The sequence below is a fragment of the Megalobrama amblycephala genome, linkage group LG23, assembly GCF_018812025.1.
Source record: "Megalobrama amblycephala isolate DHTTF-2021 linkage group LG23, ASM1881202v1, whole genome shotgun sequence".
Classification (NCBI taxonomy): domain Eukaryota; kingdom Metazoa; phylum Chordata; class Actinopteri; order Cypriniformes; family Xenocyprididae; genus Megalobrama; species Megalobrama amblycephala.
The window spans coordinates 18,398,194-18,413,448 of NC_063066.1; the positions used below are offsets into that span (position 1 = coordinate 18,398,194).

At 37.9% G+C, this 15,255-nt stretch overlaps 1 protein-coding gene across 1 annotated transcript; it reads right to left on the reverse strand.

Moving 5' to 3' along the window:
- Positions 1-13: 13 nt before the first annotated feature.
- On the reverse strand, positions 14-13,437 carry etfdh (electron transfer flavoprotein dehydrogenase). The gene is made up of 13 exons (XM_048176128.1): positions 13,244-13,437; positions 12,203-12,349; positions 10,946-11,175; positions 10,652-10,733; positions 10,332-10,450; positions 8,715-8,792; positions 8,246-8,392; positions 7,149-7,289; positions 5,897-6,040; positions 5,638-5,806; positions 5,354-5,536; positions 1,066-1,287; positions 14-567 (listed from the first exon to the last, which is right to left on the reverse strand). The coding sequence occupies exons 1-13, from the start codon at positions 13,272-13,274 to the stop codon at positions 404-406; spliced, it is 1,857 nt and encodes a 618-aa protein (XP_048032085.1). The 5' UTR covers positions 13,275-13,437; the 3' UTR covers positions 14-403.
- Between the last annotated feature and the right edge of the window lie 1,818 nt (positions 13,438-15,255).

A 15,255-nucleotide genomic window follows, 5' to 3' on the forward strand; every position in this document is an offset into this window, starting at 1 on the left:
ACAATCCAACAAATTGTGACAATTAATTTATTTCTACCATTTACAGTAACCAACTTTGACAATATATACAAAACTGTCAGTTTACAGTTAACCGCATCATGGTGAGCTAAAACGTCCACTGGTTATCAATCTAGCATGATCCTTTTTCTTTTATGACACATTCCTTAGACAGATGTTATATATAAAATTCTTTCAATTCGTACAATTTGATCAAACCTGAAATATGCAAAGCCACTTTATGTAATTACACTTCAAGCTCATATCAGACAGGAGGATACGAGGACATTCTGTTCCCTTAGGCACATTGGAAAGACTCAAGTCTTCAAAAGCTGTAGCCCTGAAAGTTTGAATCTGTGCGATGTGCCCTAATGGTGATGATAATAAAAAATATGTAATGCTGAAATCACATGCCGTTGTATGCTGGTCCCCCACTGCCCTCTGGCACGACCCAGTTGATGTTCTGGCTGGGGTCTTTTATATCGCAGGTCTTGCAGTGGACACAGTTCTGTGCGTTAATCTGTAATCTCATGCCATCGCCTGTCTCAAGAGGAACATACTCGTACACACCTGTGGGACAGGAGGGATAAAATGTGGCAGCTTGTCAACTAGGGCTGGGCGATATATCGCATGCGATTGTCACGCGCATTTCGTCAGTAAAGCCGGTTCCCTGATTACCGCTAAATCGCCATCACCTGCTTTCAAATGGAGCGCCATTTAATAGACAGAGCCGTAGTTCACTGACAAGCTACGCAATATCGCGTTCATTATCGAAGGCGATTCATCTGCGATATAAACGCGATATTGCGTAGCTTGTCAGTGATCTACGGCTCTGTCTATTAAATGCCGCTCCATTTGAAAGCAGGTGATAGCGATTTAGCAGCAATCAGGGAACCGGCTTTACTGACGAAATGCGCGTGACAATCGCATGCGATATATCGCCCAGCCCTATTGTCAACCAGGCGTTTTCATCAACTTGTGGAGCATATTGATCTTGCATTATTGTGTGCTAACAAAAGTCTAATAAGGAGGTTTCCATTGCCAAATGCAGCAGAAATAATTACATACCAGCGGGACAGAACCTTTGCTCGGGACCGTCGTAGATCGCAAGGTTTTGGGCCACAGGCACACTGTCGTCTTTGAGCGTCAGATGGACCGGCTGGTCATGCTCATGATTAGTCCCACTCAGTGCTACGGATGACAACAGATCAAAGCTGATCTTCCCATCAGGCTTTGGATACTCAATCGGTGTACAGTTCTTAGCCGGCTTCAGCTGATCAGCGTCCAGACCTATAAGACCATTAGAAGTTAAATGCAAATTAGTTCATGGCTCTGAAATGAGACAAGACTCAGAACATACAGTTGTGGTGGTCAAGGATATGTTTTATTCTTGCTATTTGGTTTTCTTAAATGAAAAAGGATTAAAAGCCATCTAAAATTTGAGATGCACCTTAGAAAATGTGAGACTTTGGACAATATCAGAATATATCCTGTATTTTTCTACATTTTGAATTCATTAATATATTAATAAAATGTTTTTGCATTTTGCATTGAACACAAACTATGAAACGTCATCAGAAAATGACTTAATTGTCTAAAAACCCACTTTGCCTTGGGCAATTTCCAAACTTTTGGAGGGTAATGTATACATTTATATCTACATTCATTCATTCATTCATTTAGCATTTAGAAATAACTATTTCAAAGATCTGACCTTCATGAACTTCTAATTCCTCAGAAATACTCAAAGCAACAACCCAGTATCAAAATTAATAAATGTCATTGTAAATAGAACTTTGTAAACAAGAATTTACCAGCGGACTGATGCAACTTTACTAACTTTACTAAGCAACTATGTTTTGGGTTGCAGCAGCAGGTTACTACAACCAGGAAGTATGACCCTATGGTCCTGGTTCTGTTAACACTGCATAGGCTCCCTATTAAACATTGTATACATTTCAAAGACTTGCTAATTACAAAGCACTAAATGGTTTAGCTCCCTAGTACTTGAGCGAGCTCTTAACGCATTATAGTCCTTAACGTCTATTGCGATCTCAGAATTCAGGTCAGCTGATAATGCCTAGAATATCAAAATCAACCGCAGGTGGTAGATCCTTTTTCTATTTGGCACCTAAACTTTGGTTCAGTCTTCGTAGCATTGTTTAGGAAGCAGACACACACTGTCAGTTTAAATCTCGACTAAAAACTAAATATCTTTAACCTGGCATACACATAACCAATTTCTATTTTCAAATCAGTTAAATGATTGTTAGGCTGCATAAATTAGGTCATCCGGAACTGGGAACACTTCCTATAACACCTGATGTACTTGTTACATCATAAGAAGAATGGCATCTACGCTAGTCTCTCTGTTTATCCGTTTATCGTAGTCAGATCTGTGCCTAAACATGAGCACAACACATCCCTAAAGACGTGTCAGCAGAGATTGTGTCAACTAGACCATCCCCTGTGAAGGCCTCATCAACACGACAGCCATTGGCACAGATCCTCAACAAACCTGTCTCCATACCAGCATGATGAATCCACTTTTCGACCAGATGGACGTGGATTAAATATGTTGAATGTTCTGATTCAATCTGATACTCAATCTGCAATGCTGCCTGAATCATAAATTATGCACTGTTATGCACCAGAGGAGAACTGCCACCCCTGACTGAGCCTGGTTTCTCCCAAGGTTTTTTTCTCCATTCTGTCACCTGTTGGAGTTTGGGTTCCTTGCCATTAATCTGCCTGCATTGACACCATTATATGCAAACTGAACTGAGCTGGACAATGACATCCCTCTTTTCTCCAGAGCTGCTGTGTAGATAAATGAAACTATAAGTAAACTAAATTAATAACTAATGATTTTTACAAATGGAAATGAATCAATACTGAACTTAAACTGGACAATGACACTAACTTCTGAACAAAACTGCATAAAATCTAGCCAATAAATTTGGAATTGATTTCACCAAGCTTTTGCCATCTATAAAAGTGCTGAATGTGTCTAAAATTCACTTATCTATAGAACATTAATTCAAAATCTTCAGAAGATCCACAAGATTAAAATAACAATAATAAAAATATCATTTTCCCCCTTAAATTAAAAAATAAGATACTTTAACACTGCCATTGAAAAAAAACAATTTTGCACCTTTCCCCATTTCCTGTGCTCAATAAATATATACAATCAATTAAACTAAATAAATGCAAATAAATTTACATTTACTCTAATAATACAAACAAATTCATATCCATTAATCCATTCAATAGTAATATCCAAAATAATCATAATTTATAATTAAACTTTTCAAAATGTAATTTTTAACCATAATCTTTGTGTTCAATGGCTCTGAGACTAACTAAGAAACTGGAGCAATGACATTTTAGCTCAGAATACTGAATTTGCAACTATCTGCAATATTGTCTTTGAAACAATGGTCTTAAAGAAAAGCTTTTGTTATTAAAAGATTAGTTCACTTTCAAATGAAACCCTCAAGCCATCCTAGGTGTATATGACTTTCTTCTTTCTTATGAACACAATCAGAGAAATATTAATAAATATCCTGACGTATCCGAGCTTTATAATGGCAGTGAGCGGGATCAACGATTATGAAGCTGAAGAAAGTGTCTCCATCCACATCCATCCATCATAATGCTGCGTTCACACCGAACCGTCTAGTTGGACGCTTGAACATTTTGAAGTCAGACGCTTCGGACGCGCGTAAAATTCGCTCAATTCGCGCGTCTAAACAAAATGTGTTCAGACGCGAATTCGCGTCATGGGAGGGGCTTTCATCTCTTTCTGCACAGATCCTCTGAATAAACACATAATCTCGTCAGTTGGAAACCTGTAGCGGCAATTTAACTCGGTTATGCCGGCCGGCTTTTGAAGGTGGGCTAGTATCAACGGCTAAAATCATGCAAAAAGTTTTACAACTAACCAGATTGTCCGATTTCTTCGCTTATTCTCTTCCAGGCAAGGTCCTTTTTATTCCTGTCTCGATAAAAATATAATGACACATCATAGAGCTCAGGGTGGCAGCGACATCTTTGTTCTGGTCTCCACCGCTGATCACATCATAAACACGTTACTACCAAAGCAGAGTCCCTTATTGGTTAACGCGCCGCGAATTTACGCCAAAGTTCAGATTTTTCAACTCGGGCGTTTGGGCGTCAGACGCTCAATTCGCGCGTCAGCCGCGTGAACGCTCAATTCGCGCCGCGCCATTCGCGCGTCAACGGCCGATTCGCGCCGCGCTAGACGCTTGATTCGCACCGCAGGACACCTAGACGCGTGTTTACATTTACTTAACATGTAAATCAGACACCTCAGACGCCCCAGACGCGTTCGGTGTGAACGCAGCATAAGGCATGAACACACCAAGCCGACGCCGACGAACTAGTGGCGACGAAAGCAGACTGTGGGTTGGCTCACATCGGCAGCGTCTGGGTCCAAAGTTGCCCTGACACACCAAACCGATGCTAGACAGCCGACGGCCAAGTAGCACGTCCGTTCTGCGCCTGTGTAAGATGAAATGCCTTTCCGTACCAGCAGGTGGCAGTAGCTGAACAGCCAATCAGAATGATCAGATGGCCCAATGGACCGACGAGCTCAGACACCGATTCAACATGTTGAATCGACCGAAAAAACCCCAAAGAGGACCAACTTCAGCCGACGGTGCGGAACACACTGAGAAAACTTAGTCGGCTTGGTGTGTTCCTGCCTATAAACGTGTACTCCACACGGCTCCGGGGGGTTAATAAAGGCCTTCTGAAGCGAAGTGATGCATGTGTAATAAAATATCCATATTTAACAAGTTATGAAGTAAAATCTCTAGCTTCTGCCAGACCGCCTTCCGTATTCTACTTACAAAGAAAGTGTAAAACTCTCGCAGTTCAAAACACTTATGCTACGTCCTACACCATCCCTATTAAACTTACAGAAAAAGCATAACTGACGTGATGTCACTTCCGTCTGGCAGAAGCTAGATATTTTACTTCATAACTTGTTAAATATGGAGTTTTTTTTTTTTTTTTTTTTTTTTTTTACACAAACGCATTGCTTCGCTTCGCTTCAGAAGGCCTTTATTAACCCCCCGGAGCCGTGTAGAATATGTTTATGATGGATGGAGACACAGTTCATACTCGTTGATCATCGTTCACTGCCATTACAAAGCTCGGATGCGTCAGGATATTTATTAATATTTCTCCGATTGTGTTCATCAGAAAGAAGAAAGTCATATACACCTAGGATGGCTTGAGGGTGAGTAAAGCTTGGGCTAATTTTTATTTGAAAGTGAACTAATCCTTTAACAAGCAACCAGTTCACAACCGGTTTCTCAGTTCTTACCATTATGCTTCAGAGTCCAAGGTTCTTTTCCTCTTAAAATCCAGTAGAAGATTCCGGTGTATACCATCCCTCCGTAGAGTCCAAAGTAGTTATGGAAGGATGGTCTGATGTTCCTCACAGAATACAACTCCTTCCAGATCCAGGACTTTTTAAAAGCTTCCTCAAATTCAGGAATGTAGAGACCTAGCAGAGAAAAATTCACAAAAAATACTCTGTCTAGGGACACCTTTAATATTCTGAGAGTTACATCTCAGCTAATTTGCAAAGATGTCTGGGTTGGCTACCTGCTGTTTCCGACTGCAGATTCTCATCTGTGATTTTCCTGAAGGCTGTCTCTGCTGCCAACATGCCACTCTTCATGGCCGTGTGAGTGCCTTTGATCTTGGGCACGTTCATGAAACCCGGACTGCACCCTATCAGCATACCGCCTGGGAAGGTCAGTTTAGGAATTGACTGGAGGGGAGAACATGGATGTGAGAAGTTAAACAAAAGAAAACAGACAGAAGAAGAATTTATATTGAGAATTTCAAGTTGCCGACATGCCTGGAAACCTCCTTCATTAAGGGCTCTGGCTCCATATGCTATCCTGTTGCCACCTTCCAGGGTAGACATTATCGAGGGGTGATGTTTCCAACGCTGGAATTCCCTAAATGGGCTCAGGTAGGGATTAGTGTAGTCTAAACCTACCTGAGGAAGACAAACCAACATTTGCAGTTCAGCACTGTTGCCTGCTAAGATGAGCTGAACAATGGGGTTTTGAGGATACATCAATATTAAAAACTGAAAATGAGAATGCACAATTAAATATCAACTGATAAACACACCACTGTTCAAAAGTGTGAGGCTAGTAAATATTTGCTCATCAGCTGAATTTATTTGATCATAAATACTGTAAAAAAAAAAAAAAAAGTAAAATTTTATTACACTTTAAATACTGTGAAATATTATATCATTTGAATAAATTAAAATATTTTTATTTAAAATTTATTTAAAACATTATCAATTTTAAAAACAGTTGTGCAGCTTAAAAGTATTTATGAAAGCTGTTTTTTTTCAGGATTTTTTGATGAACAAAGTTCAAAAGAACTGTTTATTTGAAGTTGAAATCTTTTTGTCACTTCTGATCAATTCAACGCATCCTTGATTAATAAAAGTATTAATTTCTTTAAAAAAAAAAAAACTACTAACCACAGACTTCTGAACAGTAGTGTCTCTTCAATACAGTATCTCTCACAACTGCAATGCCTCTAACAGCTCTGCAAGCGACATGTACTTGAATGAAAATAATTCAGAGCAATCATGAGATTTGACAGTTCTGTCAATCCAACGCTGCACTGTATCTCCAGACAACTGTGACCAATCAGAATGAGTACCATCCTGAGGCATGACGACATTGGATAATAACCCGTCATCACTGCAGAACTCCTCAAGACGTCTGGAATTGAGACTAGTTTCTATGAATCACAAGCATTCCATGAAATGCCTCTTTAAAAAGTGATTGGAAAAAATGTCATTTTGATATGCTATATTATCAGCAGGATGAGAAAATGTCCTCATGACCAGGAACAATTTCAAAGTTCAAAGCCTTTTCCCACTCTCTTGCGCATCATTTTAGCTCATGAAAGAACATGATGAATGAGTTCAATAATAAATCTACAGATCAAAGCATCCTGACAAAGACATCAATCCAGAACATTCAGCTTTAAGATTAAGTCTTCAAAGAAGATTCTTGCAAGTCCAATGACATACTTCAATCAGAGTTTGACCCAGAAGGTTCGGGAACAAGATGACTTACAACAAAACCCAGGGCCACCAGTGGTTCTCCCTCATTAAGGTGGTACAGGAAGGAGCCTCCATATGTGTTCCTGTTCAGAGGCCAGCCAACCGTGTGCTCCGTCCGCCCTGGGTGCCACTTCTTCTCATCGATAACCCAAAGCTAAAAAAAAAGAAAAAAAAAAGCTGTTATTTTTGTTATTATTTCTAATTAAATACTGTTAATTATGTATTAAATGTTTATAATATAATATATAAAATGTAATTATCATTATTATTATTATAAATATATTAATGATTCATAATTATTAACAGTAACAATGGATATATAATAACATAATAGAGATGCACCAATAGTAAATTTATCCTCCGATACAGAGAGCCGATTATTCAGAATGATATCTGCCGATACCAATAGTTTGATTTTCTTAAGGTGAGACACCTCAGGTGAATAGGGTAAAAAAAAACAAGCTAATAGATATCACAATACTTCCCCAGTTGATTGATTACATTAAGAATTGCAAACATTTTTTTGTATTACAAGTTTTCTGAAATGTTATGTTTAAATATGCAAATTATGCATTATCTAATTAAATATGCACTAATTTGCATAATGTCTAGAACAAAAATCTGAAAATCTGAATATTGGATGAAGTCAGGTTCAAAATACTTGTTTTTTTGTTTGTTTGTTTTGACATTAGAGTCAAAGGTTTTTACAGAAGGGATTTTGGATATCTCTTTTTATCACTCCATAAATCAAAATGCAGCCAGAAAAAAAACAACAACAACAAAAAAAAATCACCATTTTTTTAGGAATAAAATGTTGTATAAAATCAGGCAAATTATATATCAACAAACCCCTCTGTAAAAACCTTTAGAATATAGATAGGATTAAAACTGTAAATTTTGGTGTATGTAAGTTCTGCTGAAGTGGATATTTCATGCTAATGAGACTAACAAGCTCAAGCTTGTAAATGAAAGCAAAGACCCCTTGTGCAAAAATTACAAGCTGATATCACTACAATTGTCAGTGAAAGGGGAACAGTGACATCAAACTGAACAAGGCAATGTTTATGTATGAAAGTTTAAAGAATCACCCAAGCAAGCGAGTTCTTGTACCTCTTTGAGGCCAATAGCGTACGTCTGCGGCTCACAGTTCTCCCTGAGATTGAACTGCTTGTAGAGTTGCTTGGCCAGGTGTCCATGGCAGCCTTCCCCAAACAGAGTGACCTTAGCGTGGAGCTCCATGCCTCTCTCAAACACATCCTGAAGAGTTCAACAGAGTGTGAAATGTGCTGGTAACAACACATACATATGCTATTCGCACATCAGAACCACTTCACCCAGAATTACCCTTTTATTTTTTCTTACAGTGCATCTTCAGCTGTGCTTCAGAAAGTCATTGAGCCTTGATGTGGACATTCAGCTGACTTTTATATCATTTTTCTTATGAATGTAAATCACATAAATCAAAAAACGCGTGTTTGAAATGTGTATTTAGGGGGAAAAAACAATTTCATCCAACTGCCATTGCATATTCTGTTCTGGAAGGAATACTGAAATATAAAACCTTATGGTGATGACAAACCTTTGGAGAGCCATCTTTAGCAATGCCAACATCATTGGTTGCAATTCCTTTCACACTTCCATCCTCATGAAACAGCATCTGTGTAAAAGACCAATTCAGAAGAGTTTGCAGAAGTCAACAGGTCCTGAAGTTAAGTCACTTATTCCAGGTCAAGTGATTATAATCACTGAATTGAGTTGTTTTTTACTCTTTTTGGAAGGACTTGAAATATTAAAGCCACAGATGAGAATTTTGCGCTGGCCAGTCAGTACTTGTACTGACACCTACCGTGCGTGCAGCATCATGCAAAAATAAAGGTTTACAGTAACGGATGCGACTGTTAATGCGTTATTCATAGTGAACCATTATAGATTTATTTTTTGTCCTCCCTAGAATAGGCAGTTTGCGTGGTAAACTACATACAATAGCACTGGTATTACAAAACATTCAGATGTGCTACAGCATGTTTGAAAAAAAATATTACCAACTTTAATTGACATTTATTAAAATATAACTAAATTACGCTACAATTACGTCAGTATAGCGGCTCATCTCATCTGTCACTCACTACTGGAGGTGTCACAACATTCGCCAACATGTTCCGCGACTCAGTGTCAGTGTTTTGCGACAATGTCAGTATCACATGCCATCCACTGGCACATGCCAATGAAGATCGGATGTGCCTCCGGATGTGTCACTAAGCATAACGGCGTGCCATTGGCTACTGTGCGTCAGATGTCACTTAATGTTAAAACCGTCTCTCCGTAACGCAGGTAAATCATTATAGCACACATACATACACACATATATTATATATATATATATATATATATATATATATATATATATATATATATATATATATATACACACACACACACACACATATATTAAACCCGCAGGGCATATATTTATTTAATTAAATCAGAGCCTTTGTGAATCCACAATAGCACTATGCTATATTATGGTTTTTAAATGGTTTTAATTCATCGTGCAGCGGGCTGTTTACACGACACAATTTTCAACTAAAAACAGAAAATTTTTAATGCATTTTGGCTGTTCATTTACACGACAAAGGCATTTTGGGGGCCTGAAATGCCATACTTATTATGTGTTTAGTCTATAGGCATGCACAATTTGATGCGAGCGCTCTGTAAAAGAATGCGCATGAGCGTAGTGTTTCTTTACAGAGTGACATTGCCAACTACTGGTCTGGAATGCATAATACAACGTTTTTAGTCATTTTCGAGGATCCGTGTGAAAGGGGATCTTTTTGATAATGTTGTCAACTGTACAAAAAAAAACATTTCCAATTTTAGTGCATCGTTGTCGTGTAAATGCACCTTCAAAAAACTGTCTAATAATGTGGTTTATGGATTCTCGTCCGTGGAATGCACCACTTCCAGTATTTTGGCGGTTACTCGACACGGGTAAATTGCAATTGAGAATTTTTTTAAATCAAGTACCCTAATTTAATCGAGGAATCATGACAGCTCTAGAATGGATCATCTTGTGGGGTTTGAACCTACAACCTTTCACTTACCAATTCAGTACATTCAACAAGTACATTCACTCACAATACAAATTACAAGAAATTACAAGTACAAAAGCAGGTCTAACAGTTAAGAAAGGCCTGACCTCAGCAGCTGCGTAGCCTGGATACAGCTCCACTCCTAGCTCCTCTGCCTGCTCCCCAAGCCAGCGTACAAAATGCCCCAGACGAACTAAGTAGTTTCCATGGTTATTCATCGGAAGTCCTGTATTCACAAATTGCATTCAATTGCATCCCTGTGACTGAACCAGTCCTAAAAGCTTTAATAGTTTGTATAGAAAACCATTTAGGACATTGTGACTCAAAAACACCATTTATATATTATTTTTGACATTCTGAAAGTCTTATTGTGTGAAGTTGTATAACTCTCTAAAGTGGGCCATTTGCAAGAATGGCAGTCTCCTACCTGGTAATATTGGAATAGGGATGCGGTATTTTTCTGTCAAAATAGAAAATTTGTCTTCTGTAACTGGAGTGTTCAGTGGCGCCTGTTATACAGGAAACAAAATCAGTGTCTTTGCCATCATGGACATTATTTTTGTTAATACATCATAGTAAACCAGAACGTATTTTCCATATTTTTAAAGCTATTTTAAAACATGTTTATTTTTTATTTAAAATAGCAGTATAGCATTTACAATTCTTTGTGTGTTAACAGATCCTAAGTGGGGACAGTATGTATGTATGTGTTTGTTTGTACCCCTCTCTCCTTCCAGTCTGGAATAAGCTCATTGAGTGCAGAGGGCTCAAGACAGGCTCCAGACAATGTGTGTGCTCCGATCTGAGACGCCTTCTCCACCACACAAACCCGCAGCTCTTTCTCATGCTGATTGGCCAGCTGCTTCAGCCGAATGGCTGCTGACAGGCCGGCTGGACCACCACCAACAATGACAACGTCTGCCTCATCAGCAAAGCGCTCCATTTCCACCCCTGTAAATATGAAAACATATCACAGTGTCACAATCAGCTGAGCCTCTTTTTAATACAAAAATCATATAGAGAATTATTTTTATTTACTTTATGCACATATATACAAACTTAATATAATTACTCTCATACTGACTTCAAAGGCAAAATTTTAATTTTCAACAAAAGACTTTGTAAATTGTTTTATCCGTGTGCATGCATTAAGTCAAGACTTTTAGTACAGATTCTCTACTCTCAACAAAATAATTTTACACCATGTTTACACCAGATTCGACCGCTGTCGCATGAAGTTGCGCCGCAACAGCTAAATGCTGTTCACACCAGACATGACTGTTGCGAATTCATTTGTCCTTCGTATCAGAAGTAGCGTGGGTGCTTGAAGGAATAGAAATAGAAATAGAACAGGGCATCAGTTTACCGTCTGGAATTTGCCATGTCGTGCCGCACCCAGTGTAGACGGCATGACTGATTATAATGGATCATAATCGGGTTCTATTTGCTTTTGTCACTTTGATTGCATCAGGTGTAGACACGGTGTTAAGTACAAAGTAGCTGTATTAAAATATTATGGTTTAGAAACATCTTCAGTATGGCACTCAACTGATATAATGCTGGCTTGCGATAGCAATTTTACTTTACACAATGAATTACAAAGACCAATAACTATTTATAACTATATAATAACATCAGCACATCACTCCAACATTCTAATCCTAACCCTAAACATACCTCAAACTCATTAGCAGTAAATGTGGGAATTTTCCAGAACAACATGAATTTAAACAGTAAATCCATAGTCTTACATAGTAGTTAAGGCCACCTAATGTAAAGTGTGGCTTATGCGTTAATTCTCTCATAAATTCCAAGGTTTTCCAGTCCAGGAAATAAAATGCAGAGTCTGAACTTCCATCCAATAACAATTTAAAACCTTCATCTGTCTTCAGCATGTGGCAACACTTGTCCAGCCTCTGTGCTCACTCTCATCTCTAAAGGGGATCATACAATGATGAGATAACAGCACAGAACTGACCTTCCCATCGCGGGTCCTTATCTCTGGGATACACTGTGTAATGAGTGGTAATTCGTGGCACAGATGAGGAGGAGGACCGTGAGGAGTACACCTGAGGTGCGACATGATCCGCTTGAACCGCCTTTAGTGCATGTAGACACCTCCGTGCTGCAAATAAATAAAATAAAAGGAAAAACAAGTGTCACAGACAGAAATGTTGGACAGTTTACACATTAAAGTTGGCATGAAACGGAAAATGCTATAGTATTTTCTTCCCTATTGTTACCCATTTCCGAGTGAAATGGCTCCTTGAACAAGAAAAAATCTAGGGCGGGATTTGTTTTTTTCCCCTTGGGAATTGATTGGATAGTTTATTGCTTCGATCTCATGTGAGTGACAGGTTGTCCCAATAAACACATCATCAGAGAGGAGAATTTCACTGAAAGAGGGACAAAGTTATTTTCACTAAAGATTAGATGTTTGTTTGATTGTTTGTTTATTACATAAAAAAATTATATGCACGAATAAATCATTTATAATAAATACTGCAATATTCTGTAAAAAAATGAATTATCATACAGTATAGTTTTACAAACACACTGTGTATATATAATGTCCATCCAAACTAAATATATCGACTTTGTATAACAGGACAAGCTGTTACAAAATCCTCCCTTAAGTAACAGGCTAACTAAGATACTCGTCTAAAAGAAGCAGACAGAGTCATAAGCTGTTTTTGTTTACTTACAAAATTCTGCCTTATGCACATATTTAATGCAGGAACACGTTATCAAACTGTTCACCTCTCAGACAAGGACATATCTGACCGATATTCGAATGACCTTTGCCCTACTTTCCCTGTATATTGAGCAGCTACTGTGTTGTTTTAGCTAGCTAGACGGACAAACCTATAGGTTAAAACACGAAACTCGGCATGTCCCGTGCATACGTGGATAATAACAACTTAACAGGGCAGTAAACATGCTTTTAGGTTTACAGAATCGAAGGTTTACAACGTTCTGCTAGAATTCTGGTTACATGATAGTGAAAGTTTGACGGTACCTTGGAGGGAATATCTACAGGCTGGAAACATTTATGGAGCTGAATGTGCAGCTGTGACTCTGGAGAGTGCTTCCCGTGGTTTTCCAGGTTAAGTGTGGAAAAACAAATAACACCTCGGCTTACCCTGTTACAAAATAGGTGTCATAACAAACACAAGTTGAACAGCCCCGTCTGTTGCGCAGCTCAGAATGACGTCATAAAAACGCGCCGGAATTATAAAACGTGAATGAATTTTTGATCATGAACTCATATGGATACGAGTCACACGTGTGTAGGATAGCGTGGCTTTACTGTCATTCAGTTTAGCTGTCAGGAAAACATTTAATTTAGACCCCAGGAGGCGCTCTACAATCTGAGATCATAGAACGGTATAAATAAAACAAAATAAACAGAAAACAATAAACAATGAAGAAGCTAATTTTGGGGACCATTACAGATTTGTTTTTGCATGTGACCTATTTTCATGAAAAATAAACACTTTGTTTTTTTTATTTAATATTGCAGTGTTTATTATAAAAGATATAGGCCTAGGCCTATCTGTGCATATCATTATTTTTTTTTAAAACTCATGTGCCCCCATAATCTTTAAAGTCACCATGAAATCAAATTTGACCATTCTTGTTTATTTATGGAACATTATAGTATTTATTATAAATGATTTTTCCATGCATATCATAAAATAAATAAATAAAGATCAGCGAGTGGCATCAATATAAAGTCCATCTCTAGTTTCACTCGGATATGCGTTACATTAGGGAAGAAAAAACAATTCCCACTTTCTTTAATTTGATTGTGTATTCACATAATGTTCTTGACAGGTTTCATAAGAATCACCCATAATTATAGCAAGTTGGCAGTCAGTGGAGTTTCTCTTTCCACTTTATTTACTGTGCAATAGGATCACCTAGAGGCAGACTTGATGTACTTAAAGGATTAGTTCACTTTAAAATGAAAATTACCCCAAGCTTTAAGCCATCCTAGGTGTATATGACTTTCTTCCTTCTGATGAACTGCAGTCAGAGTAATGCTAATAAATATTCTGACCACCTTCCATATTCAACTTACAAAGTGTTTTGAGAGTCGTTACACTTTCTTTGTAAGTTGAATATGGAAGGCGGTCTGGCGGAAACTAGATATTTTACTTCTTAACTTGTTAATCATGGATATTTTTCTTACACAAATGCATCGCTTCACTTCAGAAGGCCTTTATTAACCTTCTGGAGACATGTGGAGTACATTTTGCTTTAGATGAATGCACTTTCTTCAGCTCATACTCGTGACCCCTGTTCACTGCCATTATAAACCTTGGATGCGTCAGGATATTTATAAATATAACTCCGATAGGGGTTATGCACAATCTAACTTCAGTTTTCTGTAAAACAGATTAGATCGTTTAGGTCTTTTGTATGTGCTTCATGAAAAAATAGCTGTTTTATTCAAGATAACTTAAAAGGAGCGAGCAAAGATGAGCATAACTGATGTCCCCTGCATATGCTGATTGATATTTAAAAGCTTTTTCATTTTTCTTCTTCACATTAACGTTTAGATATTTAATAGAATAAAACACCCATAACAATGTGAACTACGTATTTTCGCTGATTACCTTAAAAGTCCATAGATATGCCGTCAGTTCATACTGCTGTTAACACTTTCTCTGACAAGTGGATGCAATGAGACCAGTTTTCTGGTTTGGTCATGTGACGTTCGACATATACCCAATTGTGTTCATCATAAAGAAGAAAGTCATATACACCTAGAATGGCTTGAGGGTGAGTCCATCTCCATGGATGAGACATGTACATACTGTAGTTCAAAGATTATTCAACCTTCATTGAATTTTATGTATAATCAATGTACTTCAACAATTCTGATTTTGTCTGTTTCAAAAAGTAACCAAAAAAAGTAAACACTAACCCCCGGTTTCACAGACAAGGCTTAAGCTAGTCCTAGACTAAAATGCATGTTTGAACTGTTTCAACTGAAAGAAACTTGCTCTGAGATATCTCAAAATA

What these genes read in the sequence shown, in the direction of transcription:
- etfdh (XM_048176128.1), bottom strand. Translation starts at nt 13,274, where the DNA reads ATGTTTCCAGCCTGTAGATATTCCCTCCAAG. An exon ending in CAGGCTACGCAGCTGCTGAG is followed by an intron (nt 8,793 to 10,331) that starts GTCAGGCCTTTC and finishes TCTTTTACACAG; the next exon opens with ATGCTGTTTCATGAGGATGG. An exon ending in TCTGCAGTCGGAAACAGCAG is followed by an intron (nt 5,537 to 5,637) that starts GTAGCCAACCCA and finishes TTTCTCTGCTAG; the next exon opens with GTCTCTACATTCCTGAATTT.